This window comes from Fusarium sambucinum, chromosome I (genome assembly GCF_050947815.1).
Source record: "Fusarium sambucinum isolate potato_lamoka chromosome I, whole genome shotgun sequence".
Classification (NCBI taxonomy): domain Eukaryota; kingdom Fungi; phylum Ascomycota; class Sordariomycetes; order Hypocreales; family Nectriaceae; genus Fusarium; species Fusarium sambucinum.
In genome coordinates this window covers 10,878,371-10,899,310 of record NC_139294.1, presented here as the reverse complement: position 1 = coordinate 10,899,310, position 20,940 = coordinate 10,878,371, and the positions used below count along the sequence as shown (strand labels likewise).

At 47.5% G+C, this 20,940-nt stretch overlaps 6 protein-coding genes across 6 annotated transcripts; 2 read left to right on the top strand and 4 right to left on the bottom strand.

The window, feature by feature from the left end:
• Nucleotides 1–2,010: 2,010 nt before the first annotated feature.
• On the bottom strand, nt 2,011–3,196 carry FSST1_006250 (uncharacterized protein; the record flags this gene model as incomplete). The annotated part of the gene is made up of 6 exons (XM_083232601.1): nt 2,011–2,109; nt 2,168–2,199; nt 2,330–2,510; nt 2,570–2,581; nt 2,634–2,700; nt 2,739–3,196. 6 exons carry the CDS (start codon nt 3,194–3,196, stop codon nt 2,011–2,013), a joined length of 849 nt encoding a protein of 282 aa, XP_083089680.1.
• A 1,586-nt stretch (nt 3,197–4,782) lies between these two features.
• On the top strand, nt 4,783–5,247 carry FSST1_006249 (uncharacterized protein; the record flags this gene model as incomplete). The annotated part of the gene is made up of 1 exon (XM_083232600.1): nt 4,783–5,247. One exon carries the CDS (start codon nt 4,783–4,785, stop codon nt 5,245–5,247), a length of 465 nt encoding a protein of 154 aa, XP_083089679.1.
• Nucleotides 5,248–6,936: 1,689 nt separating this feature from the next.
• FSST1_006248 (uncharacterized protein) lies at nt 6,937–7,341 on the bottom strand (the record flags this gene model as incomplete). Its single annotated transcript, XM_083232599.1, has 2 exons — nt 6,937–7,032; nt 7,087–7,341. The coding sequence occupies 2 exons, from the start codon at nt 7,339–7,341 to the stop codon at nt 6,937–6,939; spliced, it is 351 nt and encodes a 116-aa protein (XP_083089678.1).
• Nucleotides 7,342–9,342: 2,001 nt separating this feature from the next.
• FSST1_006247 (glycoside hydrolase superfamily) lies at nt 9,343–11,141 on the bottom strand (the record flags this gene model as incomplete). The annotated part of the gene is made up of 3 exons (XM_083232598.1): nt 9,343–10,489; nt 10,535–10,766; nt 10,814–11,141. 3 exons carry the CDS (start codon nt 11,139–11,141, stop codon nt 9,343–9,345), a joined length of 1,707 nt encoding a protein of 568 aa, XP_083089677.1.
• Nucleotides 11,142–12,733: 1,592 nt separating this feature from the next.
• On the bottom strand, nt 12,734–13,747 carry FSST1_006246 (FMN adenylyltransferase; the record flags this gene model as incomplete). The annotated part of the gene is made up of 5 exons (XM_083232597.1): nt 12,734–12,913; nt 12,963–12,976; nt 13,032–13,412; nt 13,493–13,533; nt 13,581–13,747. 5 exons carry the CDS (start codon nt 13,745–13,747, stop codon nt 12,734–12,736), a joined length of 783 nt encoding a protein of 260 aa, XP_083089676.1.
• Nucleotides 13,748–20,613: 6,866 nt separating this feature from the next.
• On the top strand, nt 20,614–20,940 carry FSST1_006245 (uncharacterized protein; the record flags this gene model as incomplete). The annotated part of the gene is made up of 3 exons (XM_083232596.1): nt 20,614–20,656; nt 20,706–20,770; nt 20,830–20,940. 3 exons carry the CDS (start codon nt 20,614–20,616, stop codon nt 20,938–20,940), a joined length of 219 nt encoding a protein of 72 aa, XP_083089675.1.

The window sequence follows — 20,940 nt, the reverse complement described above, 5'->3', positions numbered from 1 at the left end:
TGGATTCGAAGCCACTTGATCGAAAGTAGGGGTTGGGAGGGAGAAAGGCTGCCGAGTAACGATGGTGGAGATCATCAACTGTTCACGGTGGGTACAGATCTGAATGGGCCCAAGGCATTGGCTTCGAGACTGTTGGTGACGGTAGAGGAATGAGTGCGCTTGTTTCAGTAGTTCTGGAACCCTTTCAATTGGGGCAGCCGTGGCCTTGTTCTCTTTGTTCATCACACACCGACGGTCCAAGTTGAACAACTGTCTGTCCCCAGGAGAGTCTCTGGTTTGTGCCTCGTGCAAGATCCAAGTACCGCACAAAGAAAATAATACATGGGACACAAGTTATTACTGGAACATGCGTCAATATGGAGGCGATCAAGTGCTGCAATGATCAAATATTGAAGATAGTAATATATTGGCGACAAGATGTTTCGAACGCATTGTATATACTGCCAAATGCGCACTTCTAGAGTACAAGTTTAACAAAAGAAGATTTGAAGAAGCATCCAAAAGATATGATGTTATTCCCTCCACCGATCCTCCTTTTAGCTTGTGCCGGTCTTCCGTACACGTAGCTTCAAGTAGCCCTGAAAGATGCCCCAAGATTTGCAAGCGACATCAAAAACCTGAAAAGCCATTGGAAAAGACTCTAAAGACCGTGACCTTTGTTGCAAGCGAAGGAAAAGAACAAACGCTTATTCTTAAGGCACGTTCGATATAAATATCGATCCACAACATACTTGGGATGAAAAGGGAGAATAAAAGGGAAGGAATAAGCAATCGGGACAGAGTCGTCAAGAAATAGCTCCCGATGGCCGTCGGTCTGGCACAGAAACACATTCTGTCGCTCCTTGTGCTTATAGTCAGTAATGTGCTTTGATTTAGGCCACGGTGATGGGATACGTACCTGTCTCTCGTAGTTCTGTTCACAATGATACAGCATGGCTTTGCGTACCCATTCATGTATGTCCGATACAGTACAACGTCGCCCGGGCTTTGTACGAACAACCTCTATCTGGAACTGTATGAATAGCGGCCAGTATTGAAGGTAGTAACAGTCCAACTTGTTGAGGCGGGATAACTTGAGAAAGGCTTCCGCATTATACTTGCCTCTCATCACGTCCCGGAGAGCCGACACTTTGGGCGCCTTCTTCATGTCATACATCTTGATAGGCCGATGGAGAAGAACGTTTGGTGTGTGTGTGTATTGGAGTGTCCAAGACAGTAGATATGTATACTTTGGAAAGTCACAAGCAGTCACATAATTGAACCATAGAGCAGCCGGTGTTTTAATCTTTTGGGGAGCAATAGTCCCAATTTATTGTGCGTACAGAAATGACAAATGCGTACTTCTTCCAGGGTATCCTGAGTCCAACAAGCAAAATCCATATTCCTACTCTTGACTTGTGTCCGTCTTCCGCACACGTAGCTCAATAATATCCTGAAACGCAAATGTACTTCTGAAGCCAAAACTCCGACACTCCGTCGACGATGCAGACAATGTAAAGAATGTTGATGAATTGTCGAGAACGTTGATGATCTGAGAAGCAAAACCTTCAAAGACGCGTCTTGGGTCAATTGAATGAGAGCAAATCGTCTCCGCCGAAGAATGAGCGTGGCGGCTGGGGAGGGCAGGATGGCCGGTACGTAGGCCCACCAGAGAACCGGTACGCAGCAGGTGCCCATGGGTTACCCTCGAGGGCACGAGGAGCGCTTGGGGCCAGTAATCCTGAGCACGTCGCCCATCAAAGCTGTACTGGTTACCCTAGCATTGCGATGGCCAGAAAGTGGTGTTGACGCAATGTGATTTCTGCCCAGTGCTCTGAATGCCAAAGGAAAGTAACCAAGGAGCTCGAGGAGCAAGCAGACTCGTACTGTTGACAGGATAGCACTCGCCGCCAGAGACTGCGAGGCAATGTCTAGTATGCCTGAGTCGATGTTGATGTCGGGCTGTTGCATGAAGTCCGCGACTACCTGCGATTGGAACCCTTGCTGAAACTAGTTCATGTTCGTTTGTTGTCATCTTCTCGAGGCACCACAGTGGCCATTCATTCCGCCGAAAATGCCATCCATGCTGGGGAAGGCATCCGCAGGTCGGATAAGGAAGATCCCAAGACCCTGTTCAAGTTAGATACTAAGATAACTGGATATACGAATAGAAAGGAAAAATTCTTACCTCTGCAGCAGCTGCCTTTTCGGCATCATGTTCTGTATACAGACCAAGTCTACCGAAGAGTACGGCATGGATGCACATTAAGTATAAGGAGGTATTGCCCCCAGGCCTTTGCCTTTTGATGTGCAAGAGTTGAGAGGCAGAAGGGCCGGTATGTAGGCCCACCAGAGAACTGGTATGCAATGGGAGCCCACGGGTTACCCTCGGGAGCATGAGGAGCAAGCAGGCTCATACTGTTGACAGGATAACGGCGAGCGCTAGAGACTGTCAGGCCATTCATGCCCCCGATCATGCTATCCATAGTGGGAAAGGCATCCGCGGGTGGGATAAAGAAGATCCCAAGACCCTGTTTGAGTTAGTTGCTACAAGATTACTGGATAAACGAATAGAAAGAAAGACACTCACCTCGCCAGTAATCTGTCGGGTGTTCTGGAATGCCCAGGCGGCCTTTTCAGAACCTGTTCAGGACGCTTTGCAGGACTACACGACCAGCAAATTCCTCCGCAGCGGCTGCCTTTGCGGCATCATGTTCTCCGCTAGGCCAAAATACCAATTCCCCGCCAAGCCAGGTTACTAGCCTTTCTGGCCCTTGGCCTTTGCCTTTTGATGGGCAAGGGTCAAGCGACAGAAAGACTGGTGTTTAGGCCCAGCAGAGAACTGGTAGTTTGGCATAGCGGAGAACATGATGCCGCAAAGGCAGCCGCTGCAGAGAACTGGTATGCGATCGGAGCCCACGGTGCCCGAATCTCCCTCAACACCGACCTTGATGGTCAAGAATTTCTTGGATGAAGTCGGGGTCATCAGGCCCTCCTTGAAGAAGATGGCGATAAAATCACCGATTGACAAAAAGGCCAGCTTGCGGGCTGTTGTAAAGCCCGCTGTTTTGAAGGCTAAATGGCCCATCCCCCTGAGGGTGATGACCTTGAAGGCCTTGTTCTCGTGTCCAGCGATGGAGTGAGAAGGATGAGGGAGGAAGCAAAAAGAAAGAAAGAAAAAGTTCGGAGTTGCGTGGAGAAGGAAATTAACACGCATGGTGGACCTTTGCCTAGCAGGTGGCAGCACACTTTTTTGCAGTGACAAACAGCCGGACCTCTGCAAGTAGACTATAATCTTGTTCACAGCTAGTCACTTTTGCATTCATCAGACGCTTTGCTTATGCTTTGAACTTTGAACATGATCCAAGACTCAGGCAAAGTAAACCAGAGTATAAGAAGGGGAGTATTGACATTGTGAGAGAATAACCAAACCTACCTATTGTCCCCTAAGGCATGAATGAGATAGAGATACTAATGTTGGAGTCCAATTTCCTCTTGATTTGATCAGAAGGCTGAGTTGCCGGGCAGCATAGCTATATCTTGCTTAAGTACAGTATGGCTTGTTCATAAATTACCTATGCATAAACATCGACATAAATTCCTCTAACAGTCTGTTCTTCATGTCATGTAAAGACCCTTCTATCAACGCCCCTACCGAAATGTTATCCCACAGCTGGGGAGATGTACAATCTGTCCCATGGCCACACCGACGCTCTTATCATCGCCAATCTTGATCTCTTCTGCAGCACATGGTCGGCGTGAGGCCCCCGTAAGGGAGATATGATGATTCAGTCTCGGGTTAAAGCAGCCTCACGGCAGCTTCACGACGGAAAACTCTCGTCAACATCGTATAATTTCTTTCTGCTGCAATAGCCGAGTATCCTGTCTCGTTTGATCTGCACCGATGCACGGAAGTTGTTGCGCTGTAAGTCTACTTGTCTACTTGCTGTGTCTTTGCCGAGCGCTTGCTAACTTTTTCTTTAGGCTCTCGGGGAGTTTCCTAGTACTGTTCAATTCGCATGTAACATTCACCACAAGCTGATGACGCCTCTCTACTGGCGGTCCCATACTAGGTTTTGCTGCAAGCAATGTTGGGGAGCCCCCATGCATACACCGAACCCTACAACAGGAAGCATCGCCGAGGCTCACGGCATTTTGACTGAGAAAGTTTATTACACGCCAGGCAAAGCAAACCATAGTTTAAAGAGGACAGTAGACTTTGCCAGAGAATAGCGAGCCTCAGGGTATCAGAAACATTGACCGTTGGAAGCATAAGAGACGAAATTAGTAGGTCACTTTATGCCTCTTAGGCCATAGTTCTTAGATTATTTATTTTTATACCCTAAGACTTAGGAGGCCATTCTTTCTGCTACTCAGTAGGCGAGGCCTACATAGACGTGAATAGCAGAGTCAAATTCCTTCTAGATTTGATTAGAAGTCTAATTTGCTGCATGGAATAACTTAATTTTGCTTGCAGTATGGCGTGTTCGGTGTTATCGTCAAAATCTGTAACTCAATCACCCATTTACCAGTTAATGTTCATTGTGAACAAGCATCAGATGATATACGTAATTAAATTTTATTTTCCTCATTTCTCATCCTTAGTCCTATAAAGCAGGCCTGTTCCCTCGCATTGTCTCTTCCTTTTTTTTCTTTACCAACAACAAATCCACAACTTCTTCAACAACTTCTTCAACAACCAACGTTTTCTCTATCAATTCTTCTCTTTGGATATTCATCCCACATAAACCAACAATCCATCTCTATACACACACACACATCACAACAGATCTTGTCGACAGAATGTTGAACGTCGATCTCACACAGAAGGAAATCGGCCGCCTGACCAACGGCTACTATAAAGAAGACACACTACATAAGTTGATCAAGATCGACTACTCCGATTGCCAAAGATGGGAGGATAACGCTATTTTCCGACAATTCCTAACGAAAACGGTTGGCACCACGCCTGGCCACTGGAAAGCCCCCAAGGCTATACAGTCCTGGGCAGTTCAGCTACTGGCGGAACACTTGGCAGAGCAGGAGAAGACTCGCCTCGAGATGATTGCTGAAGAAGAGGCCTTTGAAGAGAAGAAGGCCGCTGCTGAGAAGAAAGCCGTCGCTGAGAAGAAGGCCGCCGCCGAGAAGAAAGCCACCGACATCTCTATAAAGAGAGAGCGAAAGGAGCTCATGCGAAAGTCCGACCTGACAGAACCCGTTGGACCCTCCGGATTTGCTTTTCATGACGACGATTTGATTGCTTTCTAGAGGAGGCCTGTCTACTTCTCCTCGGCGCGCCTTTGGTTTCGAATTCGCAAGTACATAGAATGGAAATACACTTTGTGGCAACCCCTTTTCTACGTCTCAGTTTGATAGTGAAATTCCTCAGATAGAATGCACGAGTAAATTCAACAAGATCTATATCACGATCTTCTGCACCTTTTACTATAATTGCTGCTATTTTAAATGTAGAGAAGCAGATTGTGAATGCCCATGTTTCATTAATGGATGACTATTTGGGTGCCCGGAGCTAGACAGTGCATCGGCCTTGGAATCTTAAAATAAGGTGGCATCATCAACCGCATCAAACACAAGTTCCGTGGGGAATCCTTTTGCTTCTTAGAATCAGGTAGTGGAATTGTGAGATGTTTGAGGGTATCGACGCCCTGTCTGGGACCAGGCAAGATTTGAGAAATGAACAAGACACACTTCAAAAGTAAGGCAAATCTTGACCAGACTTTATTCACGGATCATAATAAAATAAAAAGGCCAACCATTGTATTAATTATCTTGTGCTCATCGAGAATGATCCATCCATTTGTATTACCAGCATTGTAATGGTTATTAATGACCCGAAAGAGCATACAAAGTAGAGGACTGGGGGTCGTTCTTGGCCATGACTCTGTCACAAGCATTCTTCGTGCTGGCGAGCAGTTACACGGTAGAGAATATCATGCTAGATGGCTCTCTCGGCAAGAAACGCCAGAAGGACGGATACCACTCCGTAGAGATCGTCTTGCCTATGCTGGGTTCAGATACAGATGGCAAGTGGACCGACGTATTTGAGCTGATCTGACGTTGATTCACGTCCTTGCCTCCAGCCGCTGAAAGATTAGTATCGATACCAACTGTCAAAGAGATCAAACTTACATCCCACTCCATGTTCAGTAGAAGGAGGGATTGCCCCCAGGCCTTTGCTTTTTGATGGGCAAGGCCCAAGGACTCTCCCTCCTCCACGCCAACCTTCAGGACCAAAAAGACCCGGAAGGGGAAGATCCCACTCATGGCGATAAAATCGCCGATTGAGATGAACGCTAACTTGTGAGCGGCTGTGAAGTCGGCTGTTTTTAAGCCCAAATGGCCGATTTCCTGGTATGTCAACGTTTTGCGAGACATTATTGATGTTTAGTTGAAGGTTTGCGATTTGTTTATGGTGAAGAAAGGGAAGAAGGGGAAGGAGGGGAGGAACCTAGGTACGTTAAAGCTTGGTACATACCTGGTAGGTTAGTAGGTACATGTAATGCGATTATGATGAACATGGCTCCGTTACCAGGTGTTCACAGGTGACAAGAATGAGTGGCAGATTTGTACGATAACACTTATGATATTTTAGGTAACTTAGGGGACTTTAGGAGACGTAAAGTACTACTTGTCATTTGGTGGGCAGTGTTAAAGCAACAAGCAGGTATCCATACGCCTGGGCTACCAAAAAGTCATCGTCAATTCAACCTGGGCATTCAGTAAATTCTCTTTAGTTTAGGGGTAACACTTTCAGTCGGGGTAGACAATCGTGATGTAGGTAATTATTGTTGGTCATTACTCATCTGTGCATTATATAGGTAGAGAGAGACCTTCGTCATCGACCCAACTGAAGCCATACATAGGGGCTACCACAACGGTCAAATTCAGTCCATATACTCCGAAAACCAAGCCCAAAGACACATATACAATGTTCCTTCATAAAGCAATCAAATCATCATTCTTAAAGACATGTCCGGAAGGCGTGACGACTGCCTTGGGTTTCGACTTTTGCATAAGTTCCTCTCTCTCCCTCTTCAAAGCATACCAGTCAGTCTTGTACGAACGATCTCAAAGGCATAAGCTCACCTCCATTTCTTGACGAATCTCTTGCATTCTCTGCCTCCCATAGGCCATAACACGATCATACTGCTTTGTTGGCGAGCGATTGTTGGGCCCAGGGAGGCTTGCCACGAAATCTTCGAACCATAAGTAGGTGGAAAAGTACTTATATGCCTTGGGTGACAGTCGCGCTAGTTTGACGGCGACGAGCCACTGGATGTCGCCTTCTTTTATGGCTTGAATATCTCGCCGGTTGAAGAGTACAGAGTGGTTGGGCGACATGTTGGGCGCTGAACGAGATGGGCGGATCAGCGTGATCCGGGCTGAAGACTTTGACGGAGAAGCAAAAATACTAGGTAAATCAAAGCAGAGTGTTCAGTTATATATACCTGAGGAGGAAGGAAGGTGGGGAGGGGGAAAGAAGGAAGGAAGCTGTTTTGGCAGTGACGCCGAGGAAGGGGGAGCCTGAGGCACTGCCTAGAACTACCCAACATCGCGACTATTACCAGAAAATATTCCAAGGCATCACAATATAGCTCATATCTATTTTGAAGATACACAAAGGACAAATACGGTGCAGAACTTCTTTATTATACCGTTGCTGGTAGTAGCAGACGCACCGAGTCTTCCTGTGCGTTCTATCTAGGGCCGTTTCATAACTACCTAAACTACTAATGTAGAGATGTGAAAAGAGGCTGCCGCAAAGATTAGTTCTATTCCATGTACTTATTCACAAAGTCAAGACTAAAAGACTCACCTGGGAGAAGTGGGCAGACCTCGTTTATAAGGCAATCAAGTTATTGCCATGAAAAATAAATCCGGAAGGCATTACGGTTGCTACCAAGTTGACTTTTGCATGAACTCCTTTCGCTCTCTCTTCATAGAATACTAGTCAGTCATGGACTCCCGATATTCAAAGTCATATCATAAACCAACCTCAATCTCCATGCGAATCTCTCCCATCTTTTGCCTCCCATAGGCCTTGACACGCTCGTATCGTTCTTCTGCCAGCGGACTGTCATGGCCTGGAAGGCTGTCGACAAATTGCTTCGACCCCGTACCAGTAGTGCGCACGTCTCGTCCTGCCATGAGGTCATAGATATCGACGATCTGGAAAACCTTGTCTTGAGAGAACCTTGATCTGAATATTTCGTTGAAAATTTGATCTGCGCGGACAGATTAAGCTTTGTTGAAAACCAAGAGGAAATTGAGAAGGCCTGGGCGAAAGCTTAAGAGATCTTGAAAAACATAGATATCGACGATGTTGTTGTTGCGTTAAGGTTGGCTACGCTGGCTGAAGCGAGGACCGCGACGTTGTACCATGCTTCCGTAGGTAGTTTACGAAGCAAGGACCAGCATTGTAGCTCGTGCTTTGCAAGTAAATGAGAGTGGCGGCTGGGGTAGGAGGGCAGAAGGGGCGATACGTAGGCCTACCAGAGAACTGGTAGTTTGGCATAGCGGAGAACATGATGCCGCAAAGACAGCCGCTGCAGAGAACTGGTAGGCAATAGGAGCCCATGGGTTACCCTTGGGGGCACGAGGAGCGGGAGAGGTCCATGAATGCGTCTTTTGGTAGCCTCGTAAGCTTGATGGCGATGAGCCAATCGATTTTGCCAGCCTCTATAGCTTGGACTTGTTGCCGAGTGAAGACCACGATAAGGTGTGCATATCGGGCGACGTTGATCAGGATGTATGGGACAGAGTAAAATAGAATCAGGCTTCGAGAATGATGATAAAGATAAAAGCTGGATCAGTGATATATAGGTAGAAATTGAACAGGCTGGATAACGATGGCTCTTGTCTCTGGTCAGGGAAACAGGTGCCTAGCACTGTCGAGACCTAGCCAGCATCGTAAGTATGTACAGGATGTATTGTTAAGCTCACATCTCTTTTCAGGTCCATATTAAGGCACCGCATAAGTACATAGAAGGAAATGATGTGTAGAGAAACAGACCTTACTTCTCAATCTATTATAGTTCGATGTTCGGAGTTTTATAGCCCAACCAGGCATCCAGAATGTTCCGCAGGTTTGGTCTACAGACAATCTGTTGACAAGAAACGCCTCAACACAATTGACAAGTGCTAAAGAAATAGATGCAATAGACAATATGTTGGGGACTTGTGTTTATACAAAGTTTTTTATTGCAGCAACTCGAGTGTTCAAACATCTCTATTGAACAAATATCTAAAACGCTTGCTTCAAGCAAGTATCGATTATACAGTCAAAAATATATACATGTGAAAAGTCAAATCTTCGCCCTCGTCACCTCTCCCGTTGACTCTTTAAATACACTGGTGGTAGTAAGGGTTGTGCTCGACACACTTGAAAGGCTTCTCGCACTCAGTAGGGCCGTTGTAGTTCTTGCCGCCGCACTGGTAGTAGCGCTTGACAGGACCAACGTTACCAGTACCGACGGGGCCAGCTGGGGCAGTACCGCTGGGGGCTTGGTAAGAGGGTCGTGTCTCGGTGTTCCACTTGTAGGTGTAGGCAGAGGTGGTTCGCACAACGGGAGCGCGGGTAGGAGCTGAGTTGGCGGCGGAGGAGATGGCGGCAGCTGTGGGCTCAAAGCCGCCCTCTTCGCAGTCATCGTCATCGACGGGAGCAGGGGCAGGGGCAGAGTCGTCCTCGCAGTCATCATCACCATCGTAGACGGGGGCCTTTGTGGGGAGTGTCGATGTTCCGTTGGTAGGGATCACATAGGTAGGGAAAGGAGCCTCTTCACTCTCGCAGTCGTCGTCATTATCATCAATGTCAGTGTAAACAGGGCCAAGGGCAGTGCGGGTACCCATAGCGGTAGTAGGGATAGAGTTGTTTGTCAGGGAGGTGGTAGGGTATACGGGCTCGTCAGTCTCGGGGTAATCATCGCCGTCGTCGGTGTAGGCAGGCTTGGTCTTGGTGAGCATGGTAGTAGGGGCAGCGGTGGTCACAGCGGGAGCGACAGTGCTGGTGACAGGGGCACCGGTAGCGGTAGCGGCAGCGGCGAGAAGGCTGGAGACACTGGTCCAGGCGGGCTTCTTCTCGTAGTCGTCAGTGTATAGAAGAGCTTCGCCGGTACCCTCGAAAACACCAGGGATCCAGCTGTACTTGTCGGTGATACCCCAGACGGTAACTCCAACACAGCCCTTGACGTCGAGGCAAGCACCGACAACGTCAACGTACTCATCACCCTGCTTAGCCAGCTCAGCGGCAGAGGCTGGGACGGCGGAATGGCGGATGTCAAGCTCAGTGAAGGCGACCTCAACATCGAGGGAAGTGAAGCGCTCAAGAACAGTGACGAGCTCAGAGCGGGAGGGAGTCTCGCCGACAATGAGATGGCCCTGGAAACCAACACCATCAATGGGAGCGCCAGCCTTCTGGAGGATCTCGACAATCTCAACGGCGCGGTCGGTCTTCTTGCCGTTCTGCTCGAGGTTGTAGTCGTTGTAGTACCTGGGATTGTTAGAGGTGCCAGGTGAAGGGTCGGCAAAGACTTACAGCTTGGCCTCGGGATCAGCCTTCTTGGCGGCGTTGAAGGAAATGGCAAGGTAGTCGGTTCCAAGAGTCTGGTAAAAGACACTGTCTCGCCACTCACCACTGTCGTCGATGGCCTCGTTGACAACATCCCAGGCGTAACAGTCACCCTTGTAGTGCTCAACAACATTGGCAATGTGTGCTTCGATGATCTCGGTGAGCTCAGAAGCAGAGAACTTTCCAGCAGAGACTGTAACTGTTAGAACACCATCTCGAACAAGTAATATCAAACAAAGGACTCACCCCAGTTGGGCAGTTGGCTGTGCCAGGTCAAAGCGTGGCATCGCAAGATCTGGCCGTTCTTCTTGGCAAGATCAGGAATAACATCGGCAGTTTTGTAGTTGAACTGATCACGGCTAGGCTCGACAGTCTCCCACTTTTGTCCGTTCTCGGGGACGAGTTGACCAAACTCTTCAACGTTGTCGGCGAGTTTAGCGTAGGCGGCGTCGCTGAGGTAGCCGTTGTCGACAGCGCTACCGAAGTACTTGAGGCCAGCGGCCTGCGCTAGGCTGTGAAGCTGGGCTGAGACTGGGCTCGAAGCCAAAAGGCCAATGAGGGCAGATTTGTGCATTTTGATGTATGAATGAATGACTGAATGACTGTATAAAAGAATGTATAGTCTTTTCAAAAGAATGTAAAATGGTAGGAGAAAAGAATGAATGAATGATCAGCCACTGGCGTATCTAGGTTGCTTGATGGTTGGCCATCCTTTGGAGATATATAAGTATGGGCATCTAAACCATCAGCCTTGGACTTCACCCCTGCATCGTCAACGATTTTCGTCGTCCCAGTTCCTGCAGATAATATGCGCATCCTTGTTTTTTGGCCGCGGTGGAATATCTTCCGTGCATTCAGAGTCCCTTGTCGCATCTCCGCTTCGTCTCAGGTCTATGAGCGAGGGGCTCGGGCTGGGTTCCGAAAGAGCTTATCATGAGGGGGATCGATCCAAGTTGGGTTTAACCGGATGAAAACTGGGATGTTCGGCAATGTCAATTAAACCCTTGTTCGGTGGTATATTCGGGAGCAGGAACAGGAACAGGAACAGGAACAAGGAACGGGTAAAATGATGGGCGGTTAAATGGTGTTCACGCCAGACATGCTTCTTGCTTCAACCAACTCTTGGTGATCTTTCAGCAAGAATAAAATATTAAATTACCAAAGAGTATAATCTAAATAGCATAAACTGGCCAACTAGTTTCGTCTCTAATGCTTCTGGCAACTATAATGTTCAATAACAGCCTTCAGAGAGACTGACCGATTGTCGAGATGTGGTACCTGTCGATCCTACCTCTTCAGGTTTCAGATACCCGGCGCTAATAAACATTCGTAAGCTCAAAGAATCAGGGTCGGTTAATTTGTTACAGATTGATGAAACGCTGATTAACGAATCTCGGTTAATGCCCTGAACAGCACAGCGGTCTGGGGAAAATTCATCCCAAGTCCGTCTCTCTCCATGGAGATAATTGAATAGCCGAACATTACTCGTCTTTGTGTACCATTTTAATCGGCATTTTCTCAGGGGTTTGTCTAAAGAATGCTTCTCGATCATTTTGGGTTCACTTCGGCAATTGTATCGGTGGCAGGGTGTTCGGCTTTAGGTAAGGGGAAAGACGAGAAACTATAAGACCAAACTCCAGATACGGAAAACACGTCCGCTCAACGCGCCGGTCTAAGGTGACATGAACTGACTAACATTTCATCTCGTAAGCGGCGTATTGGATTTTATATAAATTAGACACCGGGTTTCCACGATCATATCATCCTCCAAGGTGTAAAATAATATCACCATTGCAATTGCGTCTACCCTATACATTCACCATCGATCAAGTAGAGGCTCAGAGAACGCGACACCATCAAAGACATAGACCCTCAATCGTGTTTTTCTTGTTTTATAAACGTATGGAAATATATTCCTTGATACCCTCGAAAATGTCTGCCTGCTTAAGTCAATGACTGAGGATCCTTTTGACTGCTGATCGCATCTCACCATGCAAGACAGCAACTGAGCTGTCTTCATCAGGGCATATGAAGACGAATACCAGCAAACAAATGCCATAAGATAGCAGAATGTGTATCCAAACGCCAAGAGTCTAATGCTATATACAATGCGGTCCCTATGCAAAAAGGCCTTTACAAATACAATCGCTTCATTCACTGGCTACATCATTCGCGACCCAGTCGCTCTTCATCATCTTGTGTCAACTCGTACGCAGGTCGGAAGCCTTCCCCATTCTGTCCCTGCTTCTTTAGATGCGGGTTTGGATGAGTATCTTTAATTCCACCTAGACTTGTGTAGCCTTGATCGTAAAGAGGACAATACTCGATTCCTAAGTGGCGAATAAACTGGAAACGTTAGCATCGGACGAAGACGAAATGGTGAGATGGAACATACTGCCCAGATTTGTACTGTTCGTTACTTTGTTAGCTTAATCCGAGTTGTAGCTTCGATTGGGGTGCATACCATAATGCCAATCAATTACAGGATGTATCCTCATAAACGACGGCCAACCAGCGTCCGTCGGGTCAAAGAAAGTCAAGTTCTCGCCATGGGGATCAGTTCTTCTCGTACCGACAAAGACAGCCTTGATGCTCGGCCGTTCCTCTAGGTATATCTCGAGACCCTTCTTCATGGGTAGTACATAACGCGCAACTTCGAGACCGTAATCGGCGCTGGACGTCTCAACGAACTCGTCTACTTCGGGGAAGGGATGCGCGGCGACGACATATACGCATTGGAGTTTCTCGGGAGGTGTGATGTCGGAAGCGCCGTTGGTGGAAGGTTCGGGAGTCGAGTAGTAGATGCGACCCATGCGTGCGAGGATTATGATAAGCAGAACGAGGCCTGGGAAAGTCAGTATTGACTGTCGCACAATTGTAGAGCAACTCGTCGGAACGACAAGCTTGAAGTGCCATGCGACTTACAGTCCTTTCCTCCATTATATGATAAGGATATTTGTTCCGGTCTGCGCACGTCAGCATCCGCCCATTCCCGCCAATCTCCCGAACGTACCGATATCTGTGTAAGGCCTCGTCAACTGCTTCTATCGACTTGCGGACCTGGTCCTGCACATCGCGCAGTATCTGTGTCTCGGGTTCCTCCTTAAGAAACGCTTCGACCTTGTCTCTAAGCTCGAGACACTTGTCGCGCAAGGAGCGGGGTGGCGGGGTCGGTATCATGATGGGCACTAAGATGCCTCGGAGCTGTATATTTGGTGGTTGCTTTTTGGAAGGAGGTCGGTTTAGCGAAAAAGCATGTAGGTGACGGTTATGAGTAAAAGGAAATCAGATCTTGTGGTGAAAGCTTCATTCGATAGCTCCGGTTTCGCCGTGCGGCGATATGTAAGTATATATGTATAGGTGTCACTCGATGCAGGGTATCTTCATGGATGCCGAGGGACCACTTGAATCACGTGCGCTACTGTCCGACAGCATCACGTGAGGGGTCTCGACAACTTTGACATAAGGGGTAATTGACTACAGACTGATCACTCGTTCTTTTCCCTGCCAAGACGAAATGTATGATATAAATGTTTATTGATTCGAGTTTCTAAGAATGATAGAAAGTTGCTGGGAAAGCTGTTGTTCTATGATGCCTATGATGCCATGTTGTATACACATTTGTATTGCAATTCCCGATGTCTAATGCTGACTTTTCCCCTTGCTCTGCAGCTTTAGTATATAGACTAACGACTGATCCGTAAAGCTCTCTCGCGACCTATAGAAGATGGGAGTCGTGAATGAGAAATGGTCCTTCGCTTCGTGATATACTGGCACCATGGGATTGAAGGGACAGCAGATTAGTGATGGCTAAAAATCGCTGCGCCGTGTCACGCCATATCTCATCCCGTACAACACAACACAAATCCATCATAGGAGGCTTTTACCATGTTGCAATGGTTGAATTGTGAATGCTGTCTTTTCACGTGTGCCTTTCCCACTCTTACTCCAATGTTGAAGTGATATCCTTTCCGTTCTCAGCTTCTTTAATATTTGTAGACGCAATTTCTAGAGACTCTCCCCCAACACCGGCCTTGCTAGCAATACCCGGAAAGAGAATACTCGAGCCATGGCAACAAAGTCTCTGATTAATCCTCAATAAGACCGAGAAACTCTTGAGTTTTGCCGGTTCCTATGTCCTTTGCAAGGATGCAGTGTCTCAAGGGGAGGTAAGGTTAAGCCAAAGGCGAACTGTTGTCTTGCAAAGCCTGGAGCCGACCCAATTTCCACCCACAACATGGCTGTTCCTCCACTTGGGCGCCAATTATGAGGGTTGGTGTTCCGTGTTGAATGTGAAGTCGAGACTGCTGGGTCCTTTGGGGTACAACATGACCATCGAGCTGCCATCTACGGCCGAGCATAATAAGGCATTAGATGTCGTATGTATCCTGTTGGAGAATTGAGGGACCTTGTTGCCTCGTGAGGCCGGCCCATTATAATTATTGTAGGGTTTCTGTGTCGTTCTGCTGTTGGCTGATTTCATTCATCTCGGCTTGATACTCTCTTCAAATGTACTCCAACTGTTCTGGGCTCAAGATCTCATCGGAGGAAGGTTGAACGGGTTAAGAGACCTCCAGCTGCTTCCCTTTGGCACCACCGGGGTACCGACATCTTGTCATCATGACTTGATGACGATGACATCGTGAACTGATTACTGCGAATAGCTTCACATCAAGACTATTGGCGGGTGCTGTGTTGAGCTGATCGGGCTCATAACTTATTTCACGGTTTCGTATAAGTCGCCATCGTCAGATTCAGAACGCCGGGCCTTCTTAGAGATAAATTGATGTCGCTTTTGAACAGGGACGGGTATTTCGTATTACCTGAAGGTAAAAAGTTGTTCATGTCGTTCAATGAAACGAGCCGATAGAGCTGCTGTGTGGTAGCTTCGAGGATGTTTCTGACGTCCTATTTTGACATCTTCTGAGCAGAAGTCTCTTTAGAGGTTTTTGTGCATGCGGACATTGTTGAGAAAATCTCGGTGAATCCCAATACCTGTGAATGTGGTCCAATGTGTCGTCATCGCCAATCACGACAGAATGTCCCTGCGTGTGGCGTACGGTTCTACCATTCGTCCTCACACCCTGTACTCCTCAACCGGTTGTTCAACAGTATCTTCCTGCATTTCAAGAAACTGAGAGAAGTTTGGCTGGCATGCTATGCGTTCTCATGGGTAGTCACTCCAAAGGATACGCGAATTCGCCAACATCGTGTTAAGCATTTCGCATGCCAGCCTGGCATTCCCGACGATCGCTTCGCAATTCGATCTGTACGGTTGGACGGCAGGCAGAGCGAATGGTGGTGCGTCTGGGGTGATCGTAGCTGGAAACGCGTAATAGGTAATGCAAACCTGTATTTGCACGGGAAGATCCAGAAGAGTTGTGTTCCATATTGGATACGTATCTACCTTGTCATGGTTAGCAACTGTAAGGCCAATCCGATTGTGAAACCATACCGAGCCGGGTTCTTGGGTGTGGCCCCAACCTTGATGTAGTTTGGTGAAATTGTAGTCCCGTGGATATGGGCCAGCGCAAAGGGGATAATCTTAGAATCCAGATTTTCAGGCCTTCGATGCCGTTGTCGCCAATCGCCAGCAGCTTGTGGTTGTGCTTGAATGTCAGAGCGTATGGCATAAAATTTATAATATACTTAATGTTGCAGCTTCTCAAGAGAAATAACTTTGGGCTGAATGTTTGACTGTGGTCTTGAGGGGACCGACTACACCCTGGTACTCGAATGTGACCAAGTGTGTCTTGGTGGTACCAAAGCCGAACACAGTCCGGCTGAATACTTGTTGTTGTAAAAATAGTATGAGCAAGTACCGTGATATCCAACCATGATCACCACCTAGTTGGGGCGGTTGAGTCGCGTTGACGGTAAAGACCAATGGCGAATGACATCGCTTTCGCTTCCGGCCTCGAAGCCGAATGGCGAGAGGCGGTTCTGCTGGCCTGCACGATAATGCTTCTTTGTAGAGCGGTAAGAAATGTGCTCCACGCTGAGCTGCCTTCTTCAAATTGGCGTGTGTTTCCAGTCCAATGTTGACAAAGGTTTTTCACCCGAGCGTCCTTCGATGTGTAAGGCCTCGACCGACTGTTGCCTTCTCTGTAGGCGTCAAGATGTTCTCTCTTTTGATCTCTCCGTTCATGAATTCCACCGGTTCTCCCATCTCCTTCTTTACCCTTAGCAACAAAGTGCTTTTTATCGCTGCTGAATTTCTCTCTTTCTCCGTCGCTACTGTTCTCTTGACGGCTGATCTAACTGCTCAAAACTCTAGCTGATGGTTCGACGGAAGTATTGCCGTGACTCGTTGGCGGAGAGGGCTCAATACACGCTTCTGTAAGACCATATACCTGTGTCACGGTGTTGGCAATGTAGGCGGGTTGCGGAAATTGGGGTCGGATGTCTTTTTGTAGGATACCCAGACGAATATACGATAGAATACGTCTGAGCACAGCGCTTCGGTGGGTTTGTTAGTGGACTTAGAATGACTCATTCTGCCCCTACATTGGCATGCTCAGAGACGACCTTAAGGTCGTAGACCCATTTGCCATCCAAGACCTTTACATTTGGGGGGCGTGAAACCAGTGTCCAAGTACCTTTCTCCATGAGGCTGTTGAATTGATTTTGTTCTGCCACTTTCCAGTAGGTGTCACAGTTGTGGCGTTTCTGGGCTTGTTTCCATGTCTTGGGGTTCGTGTCATCAACCATTTGTTTAACACAAACTGCGGTAAAGGCGAAGTGTTCCGGATTGTCAACGACAGCGTCTTCCTCACCATTGCCGCCGTCAACGATCTGGAAATCAGACAGTGTGATGTTATCACGGCTTTCCTGAACTCAGAAACAAAGAAGGATATCTACGTCGTTCAGCCACTCGGATTCGAAGATGGCACAAACCGCGTATGCAAAGTTAGAGCAGTGACGGCTGCCTGGCGTGGAGGCACCTTTAGTTTCGCTGAGACTCCAACGAACATCGCTCTCTTGGACCCAGCCAGCTCAAGTTGTCATACTCGCCACCCTGTTTAGCGGTTGCGTTCGGTAGGTCGTAAGTTTCGAGTAGCACAGTCCATAACGTCAAGATAGGAGGGTATTCGAACTTTCCGCTAAACTTGGACGAGTTGAGATTGTCTTGCGCAAACTCCGAAGCAGTGCTCCATGGCGCAGTAAGCTCAAATTAGCACTCATGTCCAGGAGCAAGTGGCAAGCTAACTTCAGATGCAGGGACGTATTGAAGGAGCTCTTGCTCGACGTATGCCTAATTGTCCTATGGAGGATTCTGTGTCGGATGAGGTACTGGGTCGAACCCTTGGAAACGAGGGTGGCCATGATTAAATCGGATTAAGGCATTTTCCGCCATACCCTCGTCCCCGAACACAAGGTCCTTTGGCACGGATAAGACCTTGACATTGACCTTTGCAGGTTGGTCGTGCGGAAGTGCCTGGGGTTTTCGTTATGTTGGCTTCTCCTTTTTCTTCTCACTTTTGAGGCGCGTGTGGGCAAGGTGATGCCCCTGGCAAATGAAGCAGGCCTTCGCGACCTCGGTGAGGAGTCTTGTTTTGCCCTTGACTTCGATTTGTTTTCCCGGAAACGGCACACTCACCGAGAACGCGACCCAAGCATAGTAGCCAAGGTGGTCGGAACGCTGGTCTTCTGTTGCCATGGTGGCACTTGGGGAGCTCTCAATGGCGCTGTAAGTCCAGTCGTCAGTGTTTCCCGTTGTAATGTCTAGACTGTTATAGCTTGTCGATGTAGTTGATTTTACCCTTTAGCTGATGATTCTAAACAGATTATTGTATATTGACAAAACCCAGTCCGGCCAAAACGTGCTGCTCGGCTGATAAGAGCATTCTTGAGGCTGATTATATTGTTCAACGGACAGGCCAACTTGGTTTGAGCTCCGATGCATCAAGACAGTGCTCAAGGATAATATCAACTCATGTCCTGGGCCATCGCCTGACCTGCTCCTTGCCCCCCAGTTGGACGTCAGGAGAATATTTCAAGCCTGGCTGCTTGATGTAGCATTGTTTGACTTACAAGGAGCTCTGCTCTCTGCTCTAAAAGCATGTGTATATATGCTTCTCTTTGTCTCATGTCTGACATGTTTTCGCTAGAGGTCCAAGACGCTAGCAAATTAAGATGACGTTATTGAAAGGGGGAGGTCGATGACTTCGGGCCATTTCGACATCACCGGATTGACCGGATTCATGGTTAGGGCTTGACTGTTTGCTTAGGCTGTATTCGTATTGCTTCATCTGAGCAAGCCACTTGCCCGCAAGATGGCTATTCAGGAACATATTGCCCCGCTATAGCCACATGTACACCCATTAAGCTCAACTTATTACTCCGTGTCTTTTGACGTTCCCTGCGGTAGAGCCCAACAGTCTAGCCATCTCTTCACACCCCGGAACATCGCCAATTTACCAGGAGGAGGACGGCGAAGATGGGGCGGCCTTTGGCCTTCGGGATCCATAATCGAACGGCAACTATACATTCTCCAGTAGTCCACTGATATTGGACTACCGGGAAAACAAGCGCTGACAAGGAAGCAAGTCAAGCACTCCATCACCACGAGCGACTACACGCAGAACCCTGGCCGCGGCCAACATACTGAGACCAAGAGTACGACATGTTCAACTCCGCCGACTGCAAAGTTGATCAGGTTCGTATTTCACATCCTTTACTTGCATCATCGCTAACCTTCGCAGTTCCTTCCCAGTAGGCTACCAAACGACAAGATCAAAGAGCTTCCTTCCACCAACGCTAAGGATAGTGCTGAAAAGGCGGGTTTGCCTAAAAACGAGGGAGACTTGGATGCCCAATACTAGCGAGAAGTCGCAGGATTTGCAAAGAAGCATGTCGAGGTCAAGGTCGCTCTGCTTGAACACGAATACAAGACATTGTTTACAAAAAACCGACTGAGAAAGGAGATTGGGCAAGAAGGCCTGCACCAAGCATGATATACTGGGCATCTTTGATACTGAATCTTTGTTGGGTTCTTATCTTGATTATCGACTACGCTTACCCTTCTACAAGCCTAACCCTCGTCCTCGCCTGCTCCACCTCATACCGTCAGTGTTGATCCGTTATCCCTCGCATCATTGTTTTCTTCTCCAAAGAGAAGATGTTATGGGGCAGCAACAATCTCGCCTACATCCTTATCTTTACCGACATCGCAACACTTACAATAAGTACATAGTTACTTCGAATTTATCTCTGGAAACAGTGATTGATCTTGGGTAGCCGCCGCGGCCGCGGCCTAAGCGAAGGGTGTTGAGCAAATGCAAATCTCGGACTAGACACTACTTCTGCTACTACTGAGATCAATAACAAATACATAACCAAATAACCGATTATCATGGTGATTAAAAATTGCTGCCTAATCAAGTTGCTTGTCTTGTGCTAGTTCTTCATCAACGTCCATCCGTGCGTGTTCTACTCTGTATCAGGGACTGCATCTCTTTTTGCTACAATGGACCGTAAACTGTATTTATTCTAGTAAATACATTGTGGTTCTTGAGACCGTATTGTAGTTCTCAAGTAAGTTGCTCTTTCATATAGCAGTTCCAAAAGACGAGTTCCAGGGGAAAAGTGGTAAAGGGGGTCTTCACATAACTAGTTACATAAATCGACTAGCGATATACCCGTGGTTAGAATTGCATTACAATAGATGCTGTTCCTTTACTGCTTCAGAAAAGCGAAAGAGCAATATGGATGCAAGACAATTCCAAAGTACTGATCACTACTTCTCCTTACGTTCCGACGTCAGTGCAACTAATCAAAGACCATTAAACAGAATTTTTGTTGTCTGTTGGCCAGGTATTGTTAAATCTAGTGATTGCAGATCAACTTAACTGTCAAGAAATAACAGTGCCATGACTCTACGTCACAACCTGCTCATACTCTGAACTACTGACAGAGAGTGTGATGTAGGTATAGATCTGGATGTTAGGTAACAAGACATGTTGAGCGGTGATTCCATGTCAGTCCATCTTCTCGGTCATGTCCTTTAGATAAACTCTAATTGATTGCTCAACACACTATAGAAGATGATAACTCAGATGGTGATTAGGCTAGTAATCAAGTGCGGCGGTAAATGGTTTTCTGTCTACCCTATACCACAATACTCACATTTGTCTAGCTGGAAACATCCGCATCGTGTCTGGCGGCTCTGCCATGCTGCCCCCCGGAACTGTCCTCGATATCGTAAGTTATTACCTGATCAATATTGAATACTACTTGAGCATTGCTGATAATTATTCCAGGGCGCGTCTACCAAGGTTTCTAAATCGAAGAAGAAGAAAAAGGCCAAGAAGGCCAAGAAGGACGATGCTGCTCTCGCAAAGGCTGTTGGGGATCTCGAGATGACTCATTAA